Consider the following 23,720-nt stretch of genomic DNA (forward strand, 5'->3'; position numbering starts at 1 on the left):
CATTCCATAGTTGTGCGCTGATGTAGGAGAAACCTGATGCGTAAGTTGATTTGTATTTCAGTCCTTTGCAGTTTGGGTAGTGTAGGTTTAGGTATAATCTTGAAGATCTGACTCCGTTTCTTATTGGTAGATCTATAAGGTCTGTCATGTATCCTGGGATTATGCTGTATATGATTTTGTGGATTAAGGTGCAGATTTTTAAGATAATCTGTTCTTTGATTGGGAGCCAATGCAACTTTTCTCGAAGGGGTTTGGCACTTTCGAAGCATGTTATGCTGAATACCATCCTTGCTGCTGTATTTTGGGCGGTCTGGAGTTGTTCTTTGCAACCCGCGTAGATTCCGTTGCAATAGTCTGCATGACTTAGGACCATTGATTGTATTAGGTTTCGAAAGGTTGCTCTTGGGAAGAAAGGTTTTAATCGTTTGAGCTTCCACATTGAATAGAACATTTTCTTTGTTACAGAATTTACTTGGCTCTCGAGAGTAAGGTTGCGGTTGAGTGTGACACCGAGTATTTTCAGGCTGTCTGAGGTAGGGAGGGTGTGACCTGGGGTGTTCATGGTTGTGGGTTTGCACTTGTTATGTTGGGACGAGAGGATAAGGCAATGTGTTTTTCCCGTGTTCAATTTCAGTTGGAATGAGTTTGCCCAGGAGTCCATGATGTTCAGGCCATCATTGATTTTATTGGTTATTTCTGTCAGGTCATGTCTGAAGGGAATGCAGATTGTAACATCATCTGCGTAGATGAATGGGTTAAGGCCTCGATTGGATAAGGACGGTGCCAGTGGAATCATCATCATGTTGAAGAGTATTGGTGATAATGGTGATCCCTGAGGTACTCCGCATACAGTGAATGATACATACCTGTAGCAGGTGTTCTCCGAGGACAGCAGGCTGATTGTTCTCACGACTGGGTGACGACCGCGGCAGCCCCCACCAACCGGAAGAAGCTTCGTGGGCGGTCCGCACGCAGGGCACGCCCACCGCGCATGCGCGGCCGTCTTCCCGCCCGTGCGCGACCGTTCCCGCCAGTTGAAAGACAAGCAAAATGATGAAAACGCAACTCCAAAGGGGAGGAGGGAGGGTAGGTGAGAACAATCAGCCTGCTGTTCTCGGAGAACACCTGCTACAGGTATGTATCATTCACTTTCTCCGAGGACAAGCAGGCTGCTTGTTCTCACGACTGGGGTATCCCTAGCTCTCAGGCTCACTCAAAACAAGAACCCAGGTCAATTGAACCTCGCAACGGCGAGGATACAACAGAAAATTGACCTACGAAGAACAACTAACTGAGAGTGCAGCCTGACCAGAATAAATTCGGGTCCTGGAGGGTGGAGTTGGATTTACACCCCAAACAGATTCTGCAGCACCGACTGCCCGAACCGACTGTCGCGTCGGGTATCCTGCTGGAGGCAGTAATGTGATGTGAATGTGTGGACAGATGACCACGTCGCAGCCTTGCAAATCTCTTCAATAGTGGCTGACTTCAAGTGGGCCACTGACGCTGCCATGGCTCTAACACTATGAGCCGTGACATGACCCTCAAGAGCCAGCCCAGCCTGGGCGCAAGTGAAGGAAATGCAATCTGCTAGCCAATTGGAGATGGTGCGTTTCCCGACAGCGACCCCTAGCCTGTTAGGGTCGAAAGAAACAAACAACTGGGCGGACTGTCTGTGGGTCCGCTCCAAGTAGAAGGCCAATGCTCTCTTGCAGTCCAATGTGTGCAACTGACGTTCAGCAGGGCGGGTATGCGGCCTGGGGAAGAATGTTGGCAAGACAATTGACTGGTTAAGATGGAACTCCGACACCACCTTCGGCAGGAACTTTGGGTGGGTGCGGAGCACTACTCTGTTGTGATGAAATCTGGTATATGGAGCAGGAGCTACTAGGGCTTGAAGCTCACTGACCCTATGAGCTGAAGTAACTGCCACCAAGAAAATGACCTTCCAGGTCAAGTACTTCAGATGGCAGGTATTCAGTGGCTCAAAAGGAGGTTTCATCAGCTGGGTGAGGACGACGTTGAGATCCCATGACACTGCAGGAGGCTTGATAGGGGGCTTTGACAAAAGCAAGCCTCTCATGAATCGAACGACTAAAGGCTCTCCAGAGATGGCTTTACCTTCCACACGATAATGGTAAGCACTAATCGCACTAAGGTGATTCCTTACGGAGTTGGTCTTGAGGCCAGACTCTGATAAGTGCAGAAGGTATTCAAGCAGGTTCTGTGCAGGGCAAGAACGAGGTTCTAGGGCCCTGCTCTCACACCAAACGACAAACCTCCTCCACTTGAAAAAGTAACTCTTTTTAGTGGAATCCTTCCTAGAGGCAAGCAAGACACGGGAGACACCCTCAGACAGACCCAACGCAGCGAAGTCTACGCCCTCAACATCCAGGCCGTGAGAGCCAGAGACTGAAGGTTGGGGTGCAGCAACGCTCCGTCGTTCTGCGAAATGAGAGTCGGAAAACACTCCAATCTCCACGGTTCTTCTGAGGACAACTCCAGAAGAAGAGGGAACCAGATCTGACGGGGCCAAAAGGGCGCAATCAGAATCATGGTGCCGCGGTCTTGCTTGAGCTTCAGTAAGGTCTTCCCCACCAAAGGTATGGGAGGATAAGCATACAGGAGGCCGGTCCCCCAATGAAGGAGAAGGCATCCGACGCTAGCCTGCCGTGTGCCTGAAGTCTGGAACAGAACAGAGGCAGCTTGTGGTTGGTCTGAGAGGCGAAAAGGTCCACCGAGGGGGTGCCCCACTCTCGGAAGATCTTGCGTACCACTCTGGAATGGAGCGACCACTCGTGCGGTTGCATGACTCTGCTCAGTCTGTCGGCCAGACTGTTTACGCCTGCCAGGTATGTGGCTTGGAGGAGCATGCCGAACTGGCAAGCCCAACGCCACATCCCGACAGCTTCCTGACACAGGGGGCGAGATCCGGTGCCCCCCTGCTTGTTGATGTAATACATTGCAACCTGATTGTCTGTCCGAATTTGGATAATTTGACAGGACAGCCGATCTCTGAAAGCCTTCAGTGCGTTCCAGATCGCTCGGAGCTCCAGGAGGTTGATCTGCAGATCCTTTTCCTGGAGGGACCACAGTCCCTGGGTGTGAAGCCCATCGACATGAGCTCCCCACCCCAGGCGAGATGCATCCATCGTCAGCACTTTCGTGGGCTGTGGAATTTGGAATGGACGTCCCAGGGTCAAATTGGTCCGAATGGTCCACCAGAGCAGTGAAGTGCGGCAACTGGTGGAGAGGCGGATGACATCTTCTAGATTCCCGGTGGCTTGAAACCACTGGGAAGCTAGGGTCCATTGAGCAGATCTCATGTGAAGACGAGCCATGGGAGTCACATGAACTGTGGAGGCCATATGACCCAGAAGTTTCAACATCTGCCGAGCTGTGATCTGCTGAGACGCTCTGGTCTGTGAAGCCAGGGACAGGAGGTTGTTGGCCCTCGCTTCGGGAAGGAAGGCCTGAGCCGTCTGGGTATTCAGCAGAGCTCCTATGAATTCCAGAGACTGGGCTGGCTGGAGATGGGACTTTGGGTAATTTATCACAAACCCCAGCAGCTCCAGGAGTTGAATAGTGCACTGCATGGACTGGAGGGCTCCTGCCTCCGAGGTGTTCTTGACCAGCCAATCATCGAGATATGGGAACACGTGCACTCCCAGCTTGCGTAGATACGCCGCTACCACCACGAGGCACTTTGTAAACACCCGTGGGGCAGAGGCGAGCCCAAAGGGCAGCACACAATACTGAAAGTGCCGTGCGCCCAGGCGGAATCTGAGATACTGTCTGTGGGCTGGCAGTATCGGGATGTGAGTGTATGCGTCCTTTAAATCCAGGGAACATAGCCAATCGTTTTTCTGAATCATTGGCAGAAGGGTGCCCAAGGAAAGCATCCTGAACTTTTCTTTGACCAGGAATTTGTTCAGGCCTCTCAGGTCTAGGATGGGACGCATCCCCCCTGTTTTCTTTTCCACAAGGAAGTACCTGGAATAGAATCCCTGCCCTTCCTGCCCGGGTGGTACGGGCTCGACCGCATTGGCGCTGAGAAGGGCGGAGAGTTCCTCTGCAAGTACCTGCTTGTGATGGGAGCTGAAGGATTGAGATCCCGGAGGACAATTTGGTGGCAGGGAGGCCAAATTCAGGGCGTATCCGCACCGCACTATTTGGAGAACCCACTGGTCGGAGGTTATGAGAGGCCACCTTTGGTGAAAACATTTTAACCTCCCTCCGACCGGCAGATCGTCCGGCACGGACACTTTGAGGGCGGCTATGTTCCCGTGGATCCAGTCAAAAGCCCGTCCCCGGCTTTTGCTGTGGAGGCGCAGGGGGCTGCTTAGGCGCACGCTGTTGACGAGAACGAGCGCGCTGGGGCTGTCCCTGTGCCTGTCGAGGCCTTCAGGCCGGCTGGGTGTACCTACGCTTGGCAAAAGCATAGGGCGCAGCCTGCCGGGCCCGGGAAAAACGTCCACCTGCTGAGGTGGATGCTGAAGGCGCCTGGTGGGAGAGCTTGTCGAGGGCGGTTTCCCGCTGATGTAGTTGGTCCACCAGCTGCTCGACCTTCTCGCCAAAATTATTATCCCCCCGGCAAGGGACGTCGGCCAGTCTCTACTGGGTGCTGCTGTTCAGGTCAGAGGCATGCAACCATGAGAGCCTGCGCATCACTATACCTTGGGCCGCAGCACGAGATGCCACGTCACAGGTGTCAGATACCCCTGGACAGGAACTTTCTGCACGCCTTCAGCTGCCTGACCACCTCCTGATAAGGCCTGGACTGCTCCGGCGGGAGCTTATCAACCAGGTCCGCCAGTTGCTTCACAGTGTTCCGCATATGGATGCTCGTGTAGAGCTGGTAAGATTGGATGCGGGTCACGAGCATGGAAGATTGGTAGGCCTTCCTCCCAAACGAGTCCAGAGTGCGAGACTCCCGCCCCGGGGGCGCCGAGGCGGTATCCCTCGAACTCCGTGCCCTCTTGAGAGCAGAATCCACGACCGCCGAGTCATGGGGCAATTGGGGCCGCATTAACTCTGGGTCCGAGTGGATTCTGTACTGGACTCTGCTTTCTTGGGAATGGTGGGATTAGAAAATGGTCTCATCCAGTTCCAAAGCAGCGTCTCTTTGAGGACATTGTGCAACGGCACCGTGGAGGACTCTCTAGGTGGTGATGGATAGTCGAGGACCTCGAGCATCTCAGCCCTCGGCTCGTCCACAGAGACCACGGGGAAGGGAATGCATATAGACATATCCCTAACAAAGGAGGCAAAGGAGAGGCTCTCAGGAGGCGAGAGCTTCCTCTCCTGAGAAGGCGTAGGGTCAGAGGGGAGGCCCACAGACTCCTCTGAGGAGAAATATCTGGGGTCCTCCTCTTCCCCCCACGAGGCCTCTTCCTCGGTATCGGACATAAGCTCATGTAGCTGAGTCCTTAACCGGGCCCGGCTCGACGTCGAGGCACCAAGGCCTCGGTGTCATCGAGCGGTGGACTCCCACGCCGGCGGGGACGAAGCTCCCTCCATCGACGGGGACTCCACCTGCGTGGCGGTCGAGACCGGCGCCGCAAGCGGCGGCGGTGTCGAAGGCCTCGGCACCGGGGTAGAGCTCGCCGGCGCCACAGTCAATGGCGCCGAGGGCGCAAGCACCCCCGGCGCCGGCACAGCCTGGCGCATCAGCCCTTCCAGGATCCCCGGAAGGATGGCTCGGAGGCACTCGTCCAGGCCCGCTGTCGGGAAAGACGGGGGGCCGGTAGAGGTGTCGGTGCCGGAAGCTGCTCGGGTCCAGGAGACTGCACCGAAGTGCTGGGACTCTGACGTGTCGGTACCTCCACTACCGAGGGGGACCTTTCCTCTCGACGTGGACGCTTCGGCGTCGGCTCCTCTCCGGCACCGAGGGCCGGGCGCACCGATGGGGACCGATGACGGTGCTTTTTCTGTTTTTTGCGGTGCCCGTCATCGGCGCCAGGTGGAACGGAGGAGGTCGATCCCCCTCGGTCTCGAGGGGCCGGGTTGGACAGGGTTCGGTCCCGAGGGCCATGAGTAGAGGGAGTGACCGGGGCCGATTGCCCACGCGGCCTCTCACCCCTACCCTCACCGGAGGACCGGCGGGCCGACGGGACCTGTACTCCTGGGGTCGATGCCGATTTCGCGGACATCGATACCGGTACCGAAGAACCGGCCGTCGATACCGATGCCGTCGAGGTCGACGTCGAGGGGCTGGCGCAACTTCCAAAAAGACGGTCCCGAAGAACTTGCCTCGCAACCTGAGTCCGTTTCCGGAGACCAAGACACAAAGAACACGACTTGATATTGTGCTCTGGCCCGAGGCACTGGAGGCACCAAGCATGGGTGTCGGTCTGCGAGATAGGCCGGCCGCACCGACCACACTTCTTAAATCCACTCGGGACCTTCGAGGACATCGACGGAAAAATCGCGTCGGCAAAGTTAAAGTCGTCGATGGTGGCGGTAAATCACACCTCGAAAAATAAATCGACTGCGCGGCCACAAGGCCGCAACGCGACGCCCCCGCTAGAAACGAGGGAAAAATTAAGCGCGTTTTTTTTTTTTTTTTAAAAGGAAAAAAGAAAGGCTTGGAGCGCGCGGCAACAAGAAACAGAAAATTAACGAATTTGCGAACAACGCGACGGTTTTCCGGGGCTGACTAAGAGAGCGGCGACGCACGACTCTCTCCAGCGCGGAAAAGAAAAGACTGGCGGGAACGGTCACGCACGGGCGGGAAGACGGCCTCGCATGCGCGGTGGGCGTGCCCTGCGTGCGGACCGCCCGCGAAGCTTCTTCCGGTTGGTGGGGGCTGCCGCGGACGTAACCCAGTCGTGAGAACAAGCAGCCTGCTTGTCCTCGGAGAATGTTTTCCACGATGGTGATATGTTTGAATTTGATTTTACATGATAAGTTCTGGTGGCTAGAAAACCTTTGATCCAGTTCAATACATTTCCTTCAATCCCGAAGTGGCCAAGTAGTCTTAACTGAGGAAAGGGGGAGTAGGAGGAGTAGGCTCTTGAACAACACTAGTAGGCGACGTAGGTTAGGAACAATCTCTTTATTTAAATATACACTCGACTCAACACAGCCGTGTTTCGGCGCTACAGACGCCTTCATCAGGAGTCTATGAAATAAAACCAAACAATGGTAATAAAACAAATGTGCAAAACAAAAGTAAAATAAGTATAAACTTTAAATGTGTGATGAACATAAATTACATATAAAATTTAAAATAAAAAACATTTTTATATAAAAAAAATGTATTGCAGAAATGCTAATATATAAAAATACATACACTCATACATATATAGTTTTCAAATATATAATAAATACTTAAATTATTAAAAAATATTAGATTATATATAACATACAATAAAGGTGTTGTATATTACCAAAGAAGGATGATATCTAAAAATTAGCAGATCAAAATGAAGTATAACAAGAAAAACTCAAAATACAGTGAAATAAATAAAACACACTTAAATCAATTAGTAAATAATATAGGATATATATGATGTAATCATATAAGTCAAGTATCACAGATAAACTGACCTTGTGATATATAGATATACAAATATTAAGCTCAAAAAGAATGAAAGCAAGGCTTCTGCTACAATTGTAATCCTATAGATAAAGCAGAAAACGCTCAGTTATTTATGGCAACATAGCAGGCATAAAGAATATGTTTTGTGTATATATATATATATATATATATATATATATATATATATATATAAATAAAAAGGGGTGTATATGCATATATCGGAACATCAATTCATGAAGTTTAGTATCAAACAAAATCTGCGCACATCCTATCCACAAATACACCAATATTTCAAATATATAGCGAATGCTACATACCTGTAGAAGGTATTCTCCGAGGACAGCAGGCTGATTGTTCTCACTGATGGGTGACGTCCACGGCAGCCCCTCCAATCGGAAACTTCTCTAGCAAAGTCCTTTGCTAGTCCTCGCGCGGCCGTATTCCTGCCCGAAACCGGCTCGAGCCGGCCAGTCCAGTATGTAGCAAGACAATACACTTAAAGGGAAGACACAACTCCAACGGGGAGGCGGACGGGTTTGTGAGAACAATCAGCCTGCTGTCCTCGGAGAATACCTTCTACAGGTATGTAGCATTCGCTTTCTCCGAGGACAAGCAGGCTGCTTGTTCTCACTGATGGGGTATCCCTAGCCCCCAGGCTCACTCAAAACAACAACTATGGTCAATTGGGCCTCGCAACGGCGAGGACATAACTGAGATTGACCTAAAAAATTTACCAACTAACTGAGAGTGCAGCCTGGAACAGAACAAACAGGGCCCTCGGGGGGTGGAGTTGGATCCTAAAGCCCAAACAGGTTCTGAAGAACTGCCCGAACCGACTATCACGTCGGGTATCCTGCTGCAGGCAGTAATGAGATGTGAATGTGTGGACAGATGACCACGTCGCAGCTTTGCAGATCTCTTCAATAGTGGCTGACTTCAAGTGGGCTACCGTCGCTGCCATGGCTCTGACATTATGAGCCGTGACATGACCCTCAAGAGCCAGCCCCGCCTGGGCGTAAGTGAAGGAAATGCAATCTGCTAGCCAATTGGATATGGTGCATTTTCCCACAGCCACTCCCCTCCTGTTGGGATCAAAAGAAACAAACAATTGGGCGGACTGTCTGTTGGGCTGTGTCCGCTCCAGATAGAAGGCCAATGCTCTCTTGCAGTCCAATGTGTGCAGCTGACGTTCAGCAGGGCAGGAATGAGGACGGGGAAAGAATGTTGGCAAGACAATTGACTGGTTCAGATGGAACTCCGACACAACCTTTGGCAAGAACTTAGGGTAAGTGCGGAGGACTACTCTGTTATGATGAAATTTGGTGTAAGGGGCCTGGGCTACCAGGGCCTGAAGCTCACTGACTCTACGAGCTGAAGTAACTGCCACCAAGAAAATGACCTTCCAGGTCAAGTACTTCAGATGACAGGAAATCAGTGGCTCAAAAGGAGGTTTCATCAGCTGGGTGAGAACGACATTGAGATCCCATGACACTGTAGGAGGTTTGACAGGGGGCTTTGACAAAAGCAAACCTCTCATGAAGCGAACAACTAAAGGCTGTCCTGAGATCGGCTTACCTTCCACATGGTAATGGTATGCACTGATTGCGCTAAGGTGAACTCTTACAGAGTTGGTCTTGAGACCAGACTCAGACAAGTGCAGAAGGTATTCAAGCAGGGTCTGTGTAGGACAAGAGCGAGGAGCTAGGGCCTTGCTGTCACACCAGACGGCAAACCTCCTCCACAGAAAGAAGTAACTCCTCTTAGTGGAATCTTTCCTGGAAGCAAGCAAGATGCGGGAGACACCCTCTGACAGACCCAAAGAGCCAAAGTCTACGCTCTCAACATCCAGGCCGTGAGAGCCAGGGACCGGAGGCTGGGACATAATGGTAGATTTTTCTTCAATGTGTGGTGATGGTAACTGTTAAAATGTAAAAAGGCATTGCAATCAGAAGATTTTCTAAAAAGAGAAGTAATAAAATGATAATTATCTTTCCTAATTAATAAATCTAAAAAGCTAATTTCTTTTTGGTCGTATTGCATTTTTAAATGGAGATGTGGATCCTGTGTATTTATCCACTCAAAGAAAAGGTTCAATTCCCGTGCATCCCCTTTCCATACCAGGAAAATGTCTATGTATCGTTTTTACAAAATAATGTTATGTTTATAGGGGTGTTCCTCTAAAAATTGTTTTTCAAAATGTGCTACATAGAGGTTAGCTATGTCCGGAGCCATGGGAGATCCCATGGCCGTGCCTCTAATTTGTTGATAAAAATTATTTTGAAAACAAAAATAACTATTGGTTAATGCGATACTTGCGCATGTCAGGATAAATCTATTAGGTATTCGTTTGAAGGTTGTGCGATTCTTTAGTGTCTCTTCAATGATCTGCAAGACTTCGAATTGAGGAATATTTGTATACAATGCTTCAACAACAAGAGTAACCATAAGAGTGTTATCAAGATCACTGTCAAATTCCTGTAGTAAATTTTTCATATGCGAAGAATCTCGTACGTATGAGGGTATTTGGGGAACATATGGTCTTAAAAAGAAATCAACAAATACTGATAAAGGTTCTAGAACAGAGCCATTACCTGAAATAATGGGTCTACCAGGTGGTTGAGTCAATAACTTATCTTTGGTAATATGTAAATAACTGGAATTGTGGGATCTGAGATCTTAAGAAAATTAGTTTCTTTGGAGGTGATAAATCATGCTTTTGTAGCGAAATCAACGCCAATTCAATTTCCTTCTCCAAATCCGATGTGGGATATGATGGTAAGGGTGCATAATAATTTCTGTCATTGATTTGTTTTTCTATTTCAGCAACATAATCTGATCGATCCAAAATCACAATTCCGCCCCCTTTGTCAGCGGGTTTAATCACTATTGTAGTATTATTAGCCAGGCCTTTAGTTGTAGATTTTTCTTCTTTAGTAAGGTTATAAAAACGGGGTCTCTTCCGTTGCTCAATTTTTTTGAGGTCCTGTTCAATACATGAATTGAATGCATGTATTAATGGATCGATGGGGCCATGGCGATTACAGAATTTTTGAATCCAAGTACACAAAAAATATATATATTGAGACATGTTTCAGATTGCACCACTTCCAATGTTATTTATGCCATTATCTGCCCCTGTCCTCGTGTCTATATTGGTAAGACCAAGAGACCAGTCAAAACCAGAATTATTGAACACCGCAGTTGCTTGAGGAGAGAAGTTGTATCAGCACCTTTGGTAGCACACTGGAAGCAGAAGGATCATTCAATATCGGACTTGAAGTTTTTTGTAATTAAAACATTTAAGAAGAACTGGCGTAGGAACATTACAGATAAGATGCTACTTCAGGAAGAACAGAAGTTGATTTTTAATTTACAGACTTTAAAACCCTTTGGATTAAATATAGAGATAGAATACAAGCATTTTTTGTGATTTTTTTTTTAATGGGATATACACAGTTTTATATTACTCATTTTTCAAGATCACATTTATTTTTTGTACTATATCTTGTTTTGGTTTTATTTTATTTTATTTTTGTGTATTTAATTTTTGATTTATTTAACGTTTTCCAATATTGCATGTTCACCACCATTTTTCACATTTGATATTTATTTTTGATATTATAATAAAAATTCCTTTGCTATTTAAATATGAAAGTGAATCATATATTTCTACATTTTTCTTTATATTAATACATGTATATTTCATCTTTTATAGATTATTTTTTTATTCTTATGTCTCTGGAGGAATAGCCTAGTGGTTAGAGCACCGGTCTTGTAGTTCTGAGGTGGCCGGTTCAAATCCCACTGCTGCCCTTTGTTTATTTTATTTTCATATTTTTTATTTTTTTCATTTTTATTTTTATTTCATCTTTTAGCATTTTGAAATGGTATATCTATTTTGCTTGTTACTCTCTTTATCCATAGTACTGGTTCACCAGTTGTACATTTTAAAATGATACTATCTTTGATTTTTTTCAAACTAGATACGTCATACTAACGTACTCATTATACTTTAAGCCTGCACAGGTGATTGCTCCTTTTGGCGCGCTTTTTCCTCTTATAAAACGGACGTATTGCGAACATGTCCCTTTTGACTTCATTGAATACGCTGAGCTGTTTTTCCTGCATCGGCAGTGGTAAGTCCTTCATCACAGTTCACATTTCTTGCGACTATACATCTAAAGAGTGGATTCTTCGTCCTTGTATTTTTATTTTTTAACATCAGGTGCTGCATCTATTATTATTTTTAGTTTTAAACAGCACAGGACAAAACCTGCACCATCTATTTTGGGTATTTGCATCACAGACTTTTATTTTATTATATTTATATCTTTTCTGAGCACAGAATAACGGAGGTCCTGTGTTCTTACTAAATTATGCATTAATTTTTACAAATTGGCTTTTTTCAACATTTGTACCCTGATACAATATATTGCATATATATATATATATTTGAAATATTGGTGTATTTGTGGATAGGATGTGCGCATAATTTGTTTGATACTAAACTTCATGAATTGATGTTCTGATATATGCATATTACACCCCTTTTTATTTATATATATATATATATATATATATATATATATATATATATACACAAAACATATTCTTTATGCCTGCTATGTTGCCATAAATAACTGAGCGTTTTCTGCCTTATCTATAGGATTACAATTGTAGCAGAAGCCTTGCTTTCATTCTTTTTGAGCTTAATATTCGTATATCTATATATCACAAGGTCAGGTTATCTGTGATACTTGACTTATATGGTTACATCATATATCCTATATAATAATTCTCACCTCCAATGTTCTGAGGCTACCTGGAACCATAGAAAAGGAAAGTGGAGTAGATAAAAGTGATGTCATTCCTGAAGTGCCACTGATTGGCTGCTATGACATGCTGCAGGACGTTCAATAGACAGGAGTGGAAGTGAACAAAGCAAGTCTATGGTAAGCAAGGAAGCCCATTGGTTAATCTCTGATTGTACTCCCCAAAGCAGCCGTCATTCCTATACACTAAAAAAAAAAAAAAAAAAAAAAAAGGAAACCTAGGAGCTGCTTCTCATTGCTGTTTTTACTCTGTTTCCACTGGACAAAAGGAGGGGGGAGACACACAGACCCTGCAACTGGGAGGGGGGGAGGGGGGACCCTGCAACTGGGGGAAAAAGGAGGAAGGGATGGAGGGGGGACCCTGCAACTGGGAGGAAGGAAGGAAGGGAGGGAGGGAGGGAGGGAGGGGGGGCACCCCTGCAAATGGGAGACAACCCTGGAACTGGGAGAGAGGGGGGGCCCTGGCACATACTCTCATTCTCACACACACACTCAGTCTCATTCTCTCTCTGTCACACACACACTCTCTCAAACATACACACTCCGAGGAAAACCTTGCTATTGACCGTTTCCTTTAAAACAGAAACGAGCCTTTTTTACTAGTATCATATATTATTTACTAATTGATTTTAAGTGTTTTATTTATTTCACTGTATTTTGAGTTTCTCGTTATACTTCATTTTGATGTTTTTTTCTGCTAATTTTTAGATATCATCCTTCTTTGATTGGTAATATACAACACCTTTATTGTATGTTATATAATATTTTTTAATAATTTAAGTATTATATATTTGAAAACTATATATGTAAATGAGTATATGTATTTTTATGTGTATGTATTTTTATATATATTCTAGCATTTCTGCAATACATTTTTTTATATAAATTTTTTTTTTATTTTAAATTTTATATGTAATTTATGTTCATCACACATTTAACGTTTTACACTTATTTTACTTTTGTTTTGCACGTTTGTTTTATTACCATTGCTTGGTTTTATTTCATAGACTCCTGAATAAGGCGTCTGTAGCGCCGAAACACGGCTGTGTTGAGTCGTGTATATTTAAATAAAGAGATTGTTCTTAACCTACGTCGCCTACTAGTGTTGTTCAAGAGCCTACTCCTCCTACTCCCCCCCTTTCCTCAGATTCTACTTTTCGTAGGAATTTGTGTACCTCCACCCTCGTGGTGGTTTGGCTTGCAAGTAGTCTTAACACCACTGAAGTTTGCTGGGACAAATTGGGGAAAGATAGCCAAGGCAAAATGAAGTGACTGAAAAAAAAAAAGGGGGGGGGGGGGGGAGGTCACCCGATCAGTATGTTCGAGACTTAAGGTGGCCTAGTGAACCACAGAAAATTAAAGAAACCTAAAAAGTGCTGAAAAACTAAGAACTATGGAAAAAAGGAACATAACCCTGCACAAATACTTACATACAGAAACAAGTTGAAAAATGCATTGAAACTGCCAAAAATGTAATGATGTGAGCTGAGGGGAGAAGCGATCAAAAGACATCCCCTCTGTTCCGCAGATTAAGAAAGACTGCTCTGGTCCCATGTGACAACTGCAGGCAGGAAGCTGTGCACATGTGCAGGGGATGCTTCTGAAAGGCTTTGTGAAAAAAACCGCTGGGAGTGTCTCCAGGCCAGGTTCTGCTGATGTCACCCACATGTGAGATATACCCTGCTTGTCCTCTGAGAAATTTAATGCTTTATATTTGATCACAGGCCAAATGAATGTGAATGAGGCAGTCTCCTATGGCTGAGAATTTATTATATAGGAAGTGCAATTTTCAGCCAGTCCTGGCAGCTTCCAGACCTGCAGGTATTGTGCAAGCCTATTTTCAAAAGGGAAGTGCTATACCAAATTTAATTTTCAAAATTCCACTGGCAGGCTCGTGCCACAAACATTTATCTTCGCATACTCTGAATCCACTAAGTAGGCTGATTAAGCTGCACTACCCATTAGCATAACAGTCTAATCTTGATTATCCTGCGCTAATCCTACTGCCCCAATGCAGAAGATTAATGCGAGAAAATCAGTGTAAAACTACTGACACTAAAGAGTAGCGCACTGGGCATGCAAATCAACACATTAAAATAGCTCTCTGATGTAAAAATCTGTGCTAAAATCTAATAGAGTTTATACTTTTTGTAGTGCTGGATCTTCACATCAGCTCAGGGAGTGCATAAAGATGCAGATAAGAGAAAATGGTCATTTGAGGTGAAGTCACCTCAGATAACCCAAAATCCCTGTAAGTCCTCAAACCTGCCCTGGGGGACTACCAGGCAATCGTTTTCAGGATATCGCTAATGAATATGCATGAGACAGATTTGCATACTTGACATCTCCATTATATGCAAGTCTCTCACACATTCATTAGGGAAATCCTGAAAACTGCCTGGGGGTCCACCAGGACAGGTTTGAGAACCACTGGACCAAACTCCTATCCCCCTGACAAAAAATAAGCCATGGTAGTCTAGTGCCCCCTCCCCCCACCTCATACATAATACTTCTCCCTCGACACACAAAATTAGGTCCTGGTGGTCTAATATAACCCCCAAGAAATGACTCCCCTCCTTCCCAGGGCTTTTCCCACCTCCCTCCAAACTCTGCTGGCAGGAGTGATGCTCGACATAAAAGCTGCCTTATTTAGTAGGCTGACCCTTAGCAGTGCAACTGCTAAGGGGTCAGCGCCTGCCATTTTAGACAAAAGCAGCACTAGAAGCAGGAGAGAGCGAGCACTGCTCCTACCTTGCAATGTTCAAAGGTAAGGAGGGGTCCACTGACCACCAAGAATTTATTTTTGGGGTGCTGAGGGAGGGGATACAGACTCCATCAGGCTATTTTTTTTTCCTGTCTCCTTTTCCGTCAGTGTATAATAAGCCAATCCCTATTCTCACACTGACAGGAAAGGAGACATTTCACACAAAAGCTACTTATTACAGCATGTGTGCTTTTTTTTCTGACAGCACATATTTCAATGCATCAATAATTTGCATATGTGCTTCTATCATGGAGAAGCCAAAGTTTTACATTAGTGCACAGCTTGCTAATGCAATCCTAAGCATCAGTACACAATTCTAACACAATCTTACTGCATCAATCCCTAAATTAGTGAAACATGGAGAAGGAGTTAAAAATGGAACACTCTTTCTGGGATCCTGCAAAGGTCCTAGAGAAGCCTTAGAAAGGGCTTATTATACAAATAAAGCTAATTTTACGTGTAGAAATCTCCTTTCGAAATAGCCCTCAATCATTTAAATTCAGTGATTTTATTCATTATCCTATTGTTTTACAGTTTCATCTTTGATTAAAAAGATAAAAATCAGATCACATTTGCCTCAAGACTGGGAGGGGACAAGCACCAGAGAGAAAAACTGATCTGGACAAGTCTCCTGGCAGTAAGGCAGGAGAAGAAACCAAGCAGGGGGATTTGAATTCCTCTAGATGTGAGGAGAATTTGGTTGACTTGATTTCCCTTTACAGAAATTTCTCCCTGAAGCATTCACATTGTATGCAGAAGATTGGCCAATGTCAGATCTCAGCCCAAAAAAAATAAAATAGAATTAAGAATTTTATTTGTTCTCTGCAATAAGTTTAAACATATATATCCCACAGAAATGGTATAAATAAGAAACATACACTACTTCACCCAGATACTTAGTAAATGATCCCAAGTCCTCAAAAGCTAAAACTTTGTGGTTTCTCCATTCACACATCAAAACTATGTTGGGTGATGTGTAAATGTTTTACTCTGGGCCTATGTTATGAGCATTATTATAACGCTTGATTTCTTTGTATGTTAACTATAAAGGAAATAGTTTATATACGTAGATTAAGGAACTACAGCCCAATTACTAATTGGGTTTTATTTTTTTTTAATCAAATTTTGATTTTTAGGACCAGTGTTGTATATAATTAGAAAAAAAAACTACCATTAAATAAAACCTTGATAAAACAATTAATGCAGTTTCCTCCCTTAAAAAAAAAAAGCTCTCATATGTTAAGTTACTCATATGGTATATACTCTACTGAAATGACTTGAGGATTTGGTTTTGCATTTTTCTCTGTTATGGTACAGTGCTTGTGGATTTGCTACTATACTTCATAGTTGAACAATCAATATTTCTTTCATTTGATTTTTCCTCTTATTTTGTAACCCCTCCGGGTGTGGTGACAACCTGTGGTTGTAGCTCCCTTCAGAATTTGGGATGTACAGTGGTGGAAATAAGTATTTGATCCCTTGATGATTTTGTAAGTTTGCCCACTGACAAAGACATGAGCAGCCCATAATTGAAGGGTAGGTTATTGGTAACAGTGAGAGATAGCACATCACAAATTAAATCCGGAAAATCACATTGTGGAAAGTATATGAATTTATTTGCATTCTGCAGAGGGAAATAAGTATTTAATCCCTCTGGCAAACAAGACCTAATACTTGGTGGCAAAACCCTTGTTGGCAAACACAGCGGTCAGACGTCTTCTGTAGTTGATGATGAGGTTTGCACACATGTCAGGAGGAATTTTGGTCCACTCCTCTTTGCAGATCATCTCTAAATCATTAAGAGTTCTGGGCTGTCGCTTGGCAACTCGCAGCTTCAGCTCCCTCCATAAGTTTTCAATGGGATTAAGGTCTGGTGACTGGCTAGGCCACTCCATGACCCTAATGTGCTTCTTCCTGAGCCACTCCTTTGTTGCCTTGGCTGTATGTTTTGGGTCATTGTCGTGCTGGAAGACCCAGCCACGACCCATTTTTAAGGCCCTGGCGGAGGGAAGGAGGTTGTCACTCAGAATTGTACGGTACATGGCCCCATCCATTCTCCCATTGATGCGGTGAAGTAGTCTGTGCCCTTAGCAGAGAAACACCCCCAAAACATAACATTTCCACCTCCATGCTTGACAGTGGGGACGGTGTTCTTTGGGTCATAGGCAGCATTTCTCTTCCTCCAAACACGGCGAGTTGAGTTCATGCCAAAGAGCTCAATTTTTGTCTCATCTGACCACAGCACCTTCTCCCAATCACTCTCGGCATCATCCAGGTGTTCACTGGCAAACTTCAGACGGGCCGTCACATGTGCCTTCCGGAGCAGGGGGACCTTGCGGGCACTGCAGGATTGCAATCCGTTATGTCGTAATGTGTTACCAATGGTTTTCGTGGTGACAGTGGTCCCAGCTGCCTTGAGATCATTGACAAGTTCCCCCCTTGTAGTTGTAGGCTGATTTCTAACCTTCCTCATGATCAAGGATACCCCACGAGGTGAGATTTTGCGTGGAGCCCCAGATCTTTGTCGATTGACAGTCATTTTGTACTTCTTCCATTTTCTTACTATGGCACCAACAGTTGTCTCCTTCTCGCCCAGTGTCTTACTGATGGTTTTGTAGCCCATTCCAGCCTTGTGCAGGTGTATGATCTTGTCCCTGACATCCTTAGACAGCTCCTTGCTCTTGGCCATTTTGTAGAGGTTAGAGTCTGACTGATTCACTGAGTCTGTGGACAGGTGTCTTTCATACAGGTGACCATTGCCGACAGCTGTCTGTCATGCAGGTAACGAGTTGATTTGGAGCATCTACCTGGTCTGTAGGGGCCAGATCTCTTACTGGTTGGTGGGGGATCAAATACTTATTTCCCTCTGCAGAATGCAAATAAATTCATATACTTTCCACAATGTGATTTTCCGGATTTAATTTGTGATGTGCTATCTCTCACTGTTACCAATAACCTACCCTTCAATTATGGGCTGCTCATGTCTTTGTCAGTGGGCAAACTTACAAAATCAGCAAGGGATCAAATACTTATTTCCACCACTGTATGTGCCTTAAGTCTATCTGGGAATCCTTACCCTGTCAAACAAAAAACAAGAAAGGAAAGTGGAACAGAAGCTCACACTATATCCAAGTAATCTGCTGTACAATATAAATAAGCATAAATAAGCAAGACTAGATTCTCAGAGTCCAATATTGGGTAAATGCCAAATAAAAGTATTAAAACTCACAAAATGCATCAGGACCACAGCACAAATCATTGAACAGAGTCTCCCATAAAAAGGTCTTTAATCATTTCCAAAAACAAGCATTTCCAGAAGACATGGAGAGAAAAAAAAAAAAAAAAAGAAAAAAAAAAAGACTTCAATGAAATCAAAAGAAAAACTCTGTGAAATCAGCCAGCATCAACACCAATTCAAAATACAACACTCAAAACGCTGTCCCACAGGACTACAAAACAAAAAGAAAGGTCTCTAATCATGAATATGCACAATACCAAAATATCATTAAAAAAAAGATAGGAAAAAAATAAAAATAGAATGGTTAAGGGTAGTAGCAGCTGGAATTCTTCAGCTCATAACTATGAAAAGCTCACTGTCAGCTCCTAGAGATCTCTCTTTTGTTATTTGTTTCGTAAACCTCCATTGCCCCATGTAAGCCGCACTGAGCCTGCCATGAGTGGGAAAGCACGGGGTACAAATGTAACAAAACAAACAAAAAAAACCCTTGGGACAGCTTTTTGAGTGTTTTTTATTTTCAACTGGTTTTGGTGCTGCCTGATTCACAGAGTTTTTTTTTTTTTTTGCTTCACTGAAGTCTCTCTGTGTCTTCTGGAAATGTTTGTTTTTGGAACTCTTTACAGTTAGTTTAAAATTTATAATGATTTAAAATCTTTTTATGGGAGATACTATTCGATGACTGTGTCATGGTCCCGATACATTTTGGGATTTTCAATGCCTGGCATTTACCCAGTTTTGGACTCTGAAAATCTAGTCTCTTTCTTTAGGTATATACAGTGGGGGAAATAAGTATTTGATCCCTTGCTGATTTTGTAAGTTTGCCCACTGACAAAGACATGAGCAGCCCATAATTGAAGGGTAGGTTATTGGTAACAGTGAGAGATAGCACATCACAAATTAAATCCGGAAAATCACATTGTGGAAAGTATATGAATTTATTTGCATTCTGCAGAGGGAAATAAGTATTTGATCCCCCACCAACCAGTAAGAGATCTGGCCCCTACAGACCAGGTAGATGCTCCAAATCAACTCGTTACCTGCATGACAGACAGCTGTCGGCAATGGTCACCTGTATGAAAGACACCTGTCCACAGACTCAGTGAATCAGTCAGACTCTAACCTCTACAAAATGGCCAAGAGCAAGGAGCTGTCTAAGGATGTCAGGGACAAGATCATACACCTGCACAAGGCTGGAATGGGCTACAAAACCATCAGTAAGACGCTGGGCGAGAAGGAGACAACTGTTGGTGCCATAGTAAGAAAATGGAAGAAGTACAAAATGACTGTCAATCGACAAAGATCTGGGGCTCCACGCAAAATCTCACCTCGTGGGGTATCCTTGATCATGAGGAAGGTTAGAAATCAGCCTACAACTACAAGGGGGGAACTTGTCAATGATCTCAAGGCAGCTGGGACCACTGTCACCACGAAAACCATTGGTAACACATTACGACATAACGGATTGCAATCCTGCAGTGCCCGCAAGGTCTCCCTGCTCCGGAAGGCACATGTGACGGCCCGTCTGAAGTTTGCCAGTAAACACCTGGATGATGCCGAGAGTGATTGGGAGAAGGTGCTGTGGTCAGATGAGACAAAAATTGAGCTCTTTGGCATGAACTCAACTCGCCGTGTTTGGAGGAAGAGAAATGCTGCCTATGACCCAAAGAACACCGTCCCCACTGTCAAGCATGGAGGTGGAAATGTTATGTTTTGGGGGTGTTTCTCTGCTAAGGGCACAGGACTACTTCACCGCATCAATGGGAGAATGGATGGGGCCATGTACCGTACAATTCTGAGTGACAACCTCCTTCCCTCCGCCAGGGCCTTAAAAATGGGTCGTGGCTGGGTCTTCCAGCACGACAATGACCCAAAACATACAGCCAAGGCAACAAAGGAGTGGCTCAGGAAGAAGCACATTAGGGTCATGGAGTGGCCTAGCCAGTCACCAGACCTTAATCCCATTGAAAACTTATGGAGGGAGCTGAAGCTGCGAGTTGCCAAGCGACAGCCCAGAACTCTTAATGATTTAGAGATGATCTGCAAAGAGGAGTGGACCAAAATTCCTCCTGACATGTGTGCAAACCTCATCATCAACTACAGAAGACGTCTGACCGCTGTGCTTGCCAACAAGGGTTTTGCCACCAAGTATTAGGTCTTGTTTGCCAGAGGGATTAAATACTTATTTCCCTCTGCAGAATGCAAATAAATTCATATACTTTCCACAATGTGATTTTCCGGATTTAATTTGTGATGTGCTATCTCTCACTGTTACCAATAACCTACCCTTCAATTACGGGCTGCTCATGTCTTTGTCAGTGGGCAAACTTACAAAATCAGCAAGGGATCAAATACTTATTTCCCCCACTGTATACTTGTCTGTATTTGAATAGGATTATTTAAGCTGCACTTTTCCACCCACTTTGTTGTACAACAGGTTGTTTTTTTTTTTTTTTAATATAATCTTTACCCCACTGTCCCAAGGAGTAGGGACTGGGTCCAGACTGCATGGCATCAATTCAGGGTTATTCATTAAGACAAAACTGCAGATATTCACATCTTGATCCTGGCAAGGCAGGATGAAGGATATGGGTTCTCCCATGCTGATAAGTTTTTTAAATTACCTGTAGCCATTAACACCCCAGACTGGGCTGAACTGAGTTTTTCAGCTGGTCTTGTCATATCAGCTAGTCCAGCAAGAACCAAACCCTACAAAAATATATGAAAGAAGGTGGTTAAATTACGTAATAGGATGTGACCCTTTGCAGCATGAAATTCACCATCTGGCCGTTCAAATGATATTTTTATGTGTCATTTAAAAATTCTTTAAAGTGGTCCCTCATAAATCTCCTCATTGGTCAAAAATGTCAAAGCAAGTTCAGATAGGTTCCTTAATGCATAGAGCTCTGAGAGCTGGTCACTACAAGGTAATAAAGTTCTCTTGAGATGTTTCCAGTGATGTCACTTGCAAGTTGGCTGTCACACTGATGCAGCCCATTATTGCAAATAACCTTGCCAAGATGCTGTCAGGGAATTCAAAACCCCTAACTGTTGCTTAAAGCCTCTTTCCAATCTATGTAAATGAGTGATGGCATCGAAATTGAAATCAGATCTCAAAATGTTTGCCTGTAGTGATGGTGGTGGCAGGGCCTCCATGGAGAGAGATGGAAAAAGGCGAGGTCAGCATTCTGACCATGTGGTCACAAAAGCAGATAAACAGAACATGCAGAGGACAAAGAGGATGTCTCTGTGCACCACAAAGGTATACTGTTTAAGGAAAGTTTTTATGACATTTATATCCCACATTATCCCAAGGATTCTTGAATCCAACATGGCTAACAGTCAGGTACATTACAATATTAAAGATAAATGATAGTGAATGTTAAGGGGGACCTGCAGGCAATAAATTGTTCAATGATGAAAACCTGTGGAGGCCTCCAAGGTGTGCAGTGTGCTTTTGCCAGGTTGGGCATGAGGTTTTGGGAAAAATGCTGGCAGAACAACTGATTAATTAAGGTGGAAATATGACATCTTTGGAAGGAATACATGTGGAAAACCACTCTGCAGTAATGAAAACTTCATCTATTGTGGATCCGCTACTAGGAGTAGGAAATCCAGAGAAGTTATACCTTTGTCAGGTGTCTGTAGATACACATACAAAAGGCGATACATGAATACAAAATACAAAACTAAACAATAAAAAGATAAAAACATCAATAATTTACCAACAGGTAAACATAAGGTTATATTAAAAGCCCACACATAAGAACTAAGTCTATATTCTACAGATAAACACAAAAAGTATATTAAAAACCAACATTTAAATAACAATGTATGCAAACCAAAACATAAACAAGCTATTTGGTCATAAAACAAAAATTTAAAAAATACATAGTGGATTAAAAAAAAAAAAGTCCTGACTGGATGACAGCATAACATAAGACAATAAAACTGATACTTAAAAGCTAAAACATATGACCAAACAAGTGTAGAATACTAATAACTTTAAGATAACCTCTTGAGCATCTACTAAAGCATCCATAAAAATTTTTTAAAAAATTAACTTAGAAATGATGGATCTTGTGTTTTTCAGCAGTGTATGTTTTATTAATTTTTTAAAGTATGTTTTAGTGTGCCATTATGTAATAGCAAACATCCCAAATAGAAATATATAAACATGATGATGTTCAAATGTCATTGGAATATGCCAATAAAACCACTCACAAAACATTAAAGAGTATATGATTTGCTTCCTCTGTATATTTGCTTTAAACAAATGCAAATACTATGTAAACAAAACACGGGTTACTGATATACTAAGGACTTCAGAAAAACAGATTAAAATGCAAAATATAATTAAAAAAAGGGGGGGGGGACTTCATGCTTCTTTAAATTATACTGATAGCCATTTTAAAAAACAAGATGAAGAGGATCACATGATGCTTTTTAGCGCAGAGGATGCAGTTCAGGGTTGCTCTGGGGTACCTGTACTATTTCAGCCTTTAAACTAACCTTTCGACTTACCGTTTTCAGGGGAATGGAGGCTCATGCAGCAGTGGACTACCTATATGGTAAAATTATGCCTTAACTGATAATTTTCTTTCCTTTAGTCGCAGCAGATGGATCCAGAAACCAGTGGGTTGTATCCATCTACCAGCAGGTGGAGATAGAGAACTAAACTAAAGGGAACCATACCAGCTAGCCCCTATGCCATTTAGTATATGTCTCATCACAAAGCAGTAGATACTCAAAACGAAACAAAGACTGAAAACTTCCTCACAAATAGCGAACCATAACAGTGCAGCCCGCACTGAAATACTGCATCCCAAACGTACTGAAATACTGCAACCCAAACGCAGTAATCATGAAATACTCGTCTCATCACCCAGGGTTTCCAAAGTACACCTTAACTTTTTTTTCTTAATGTATGGGAATTCCATTCTGAAAAGAAACTGCATAGCAAAGCCCGGCAAAGGAAGATGTGCTGGAAGAGATCCATGGCTGAAAATCATGGTCGGATCCTGGATTCATCTGCTGTGACTAAAGGAAAGAAAGTTATCAGGCAAGGCATAATTTTACCTTCCATAGTATCAGCAGCAGATGAATTCAGGGACAAGTGGGATGTACCAAAGCAGTCCCTATGTCAGGTGGGAAGCCCGCCGCTCCCTGCGCCAACACTGTTGCCCCAAAACGCTCATCCACTTGTGCAGCTACATCTACTTTGTAATGCTTGGAAAAGGAATTCAAGGATACCCACGTAGCTGCCCTACATATCTCCTTCAACAACAAGAACCCTGTTTCTGCCCAAGAGGTAGCCGGAGCCTGAGTCGAATGAGCATGAAGCCC

The 23,720-nt window shown here is 44.1% G+C and overlaps 1 protein-coding gene across 1 annotated transcript in view; it reads right to left on the reverse strand.

The window, feature by feature from the left end:
- Window positions 1-23,720, reverse strand: part of MPC2 (mitochondrial pyruvate carrier 2) — a 129,018-nt gene that overhangs the window by 31,024 nt on the left and 74,274 nt on the right. Inside the window, exon 3 of the mRNA XM_030203860.1 lies at window positions 20,999-21,083. Coding sequence (XP_030059720.1) covers window positions 20,999-21,083 — 85 coding nt within the window. The remainder of the gene's footprint in view (window positions 1-20,998; window positions 21,084-23,720) is intronic.

This window comes from Microcaecilia unicolor, chromosome 5 (assembly GCF_901765095.1).
Source record: "Microcaecilia unicolor chromosome 5, aMicUni1.1, whole genome shotgun sequence".
NCBI lineage: Eukaryota > Metazoa > Chordata > Amphibia > Gymnophiona > Siphonopidae > Microcaecilia > Microcaecilia unicolor.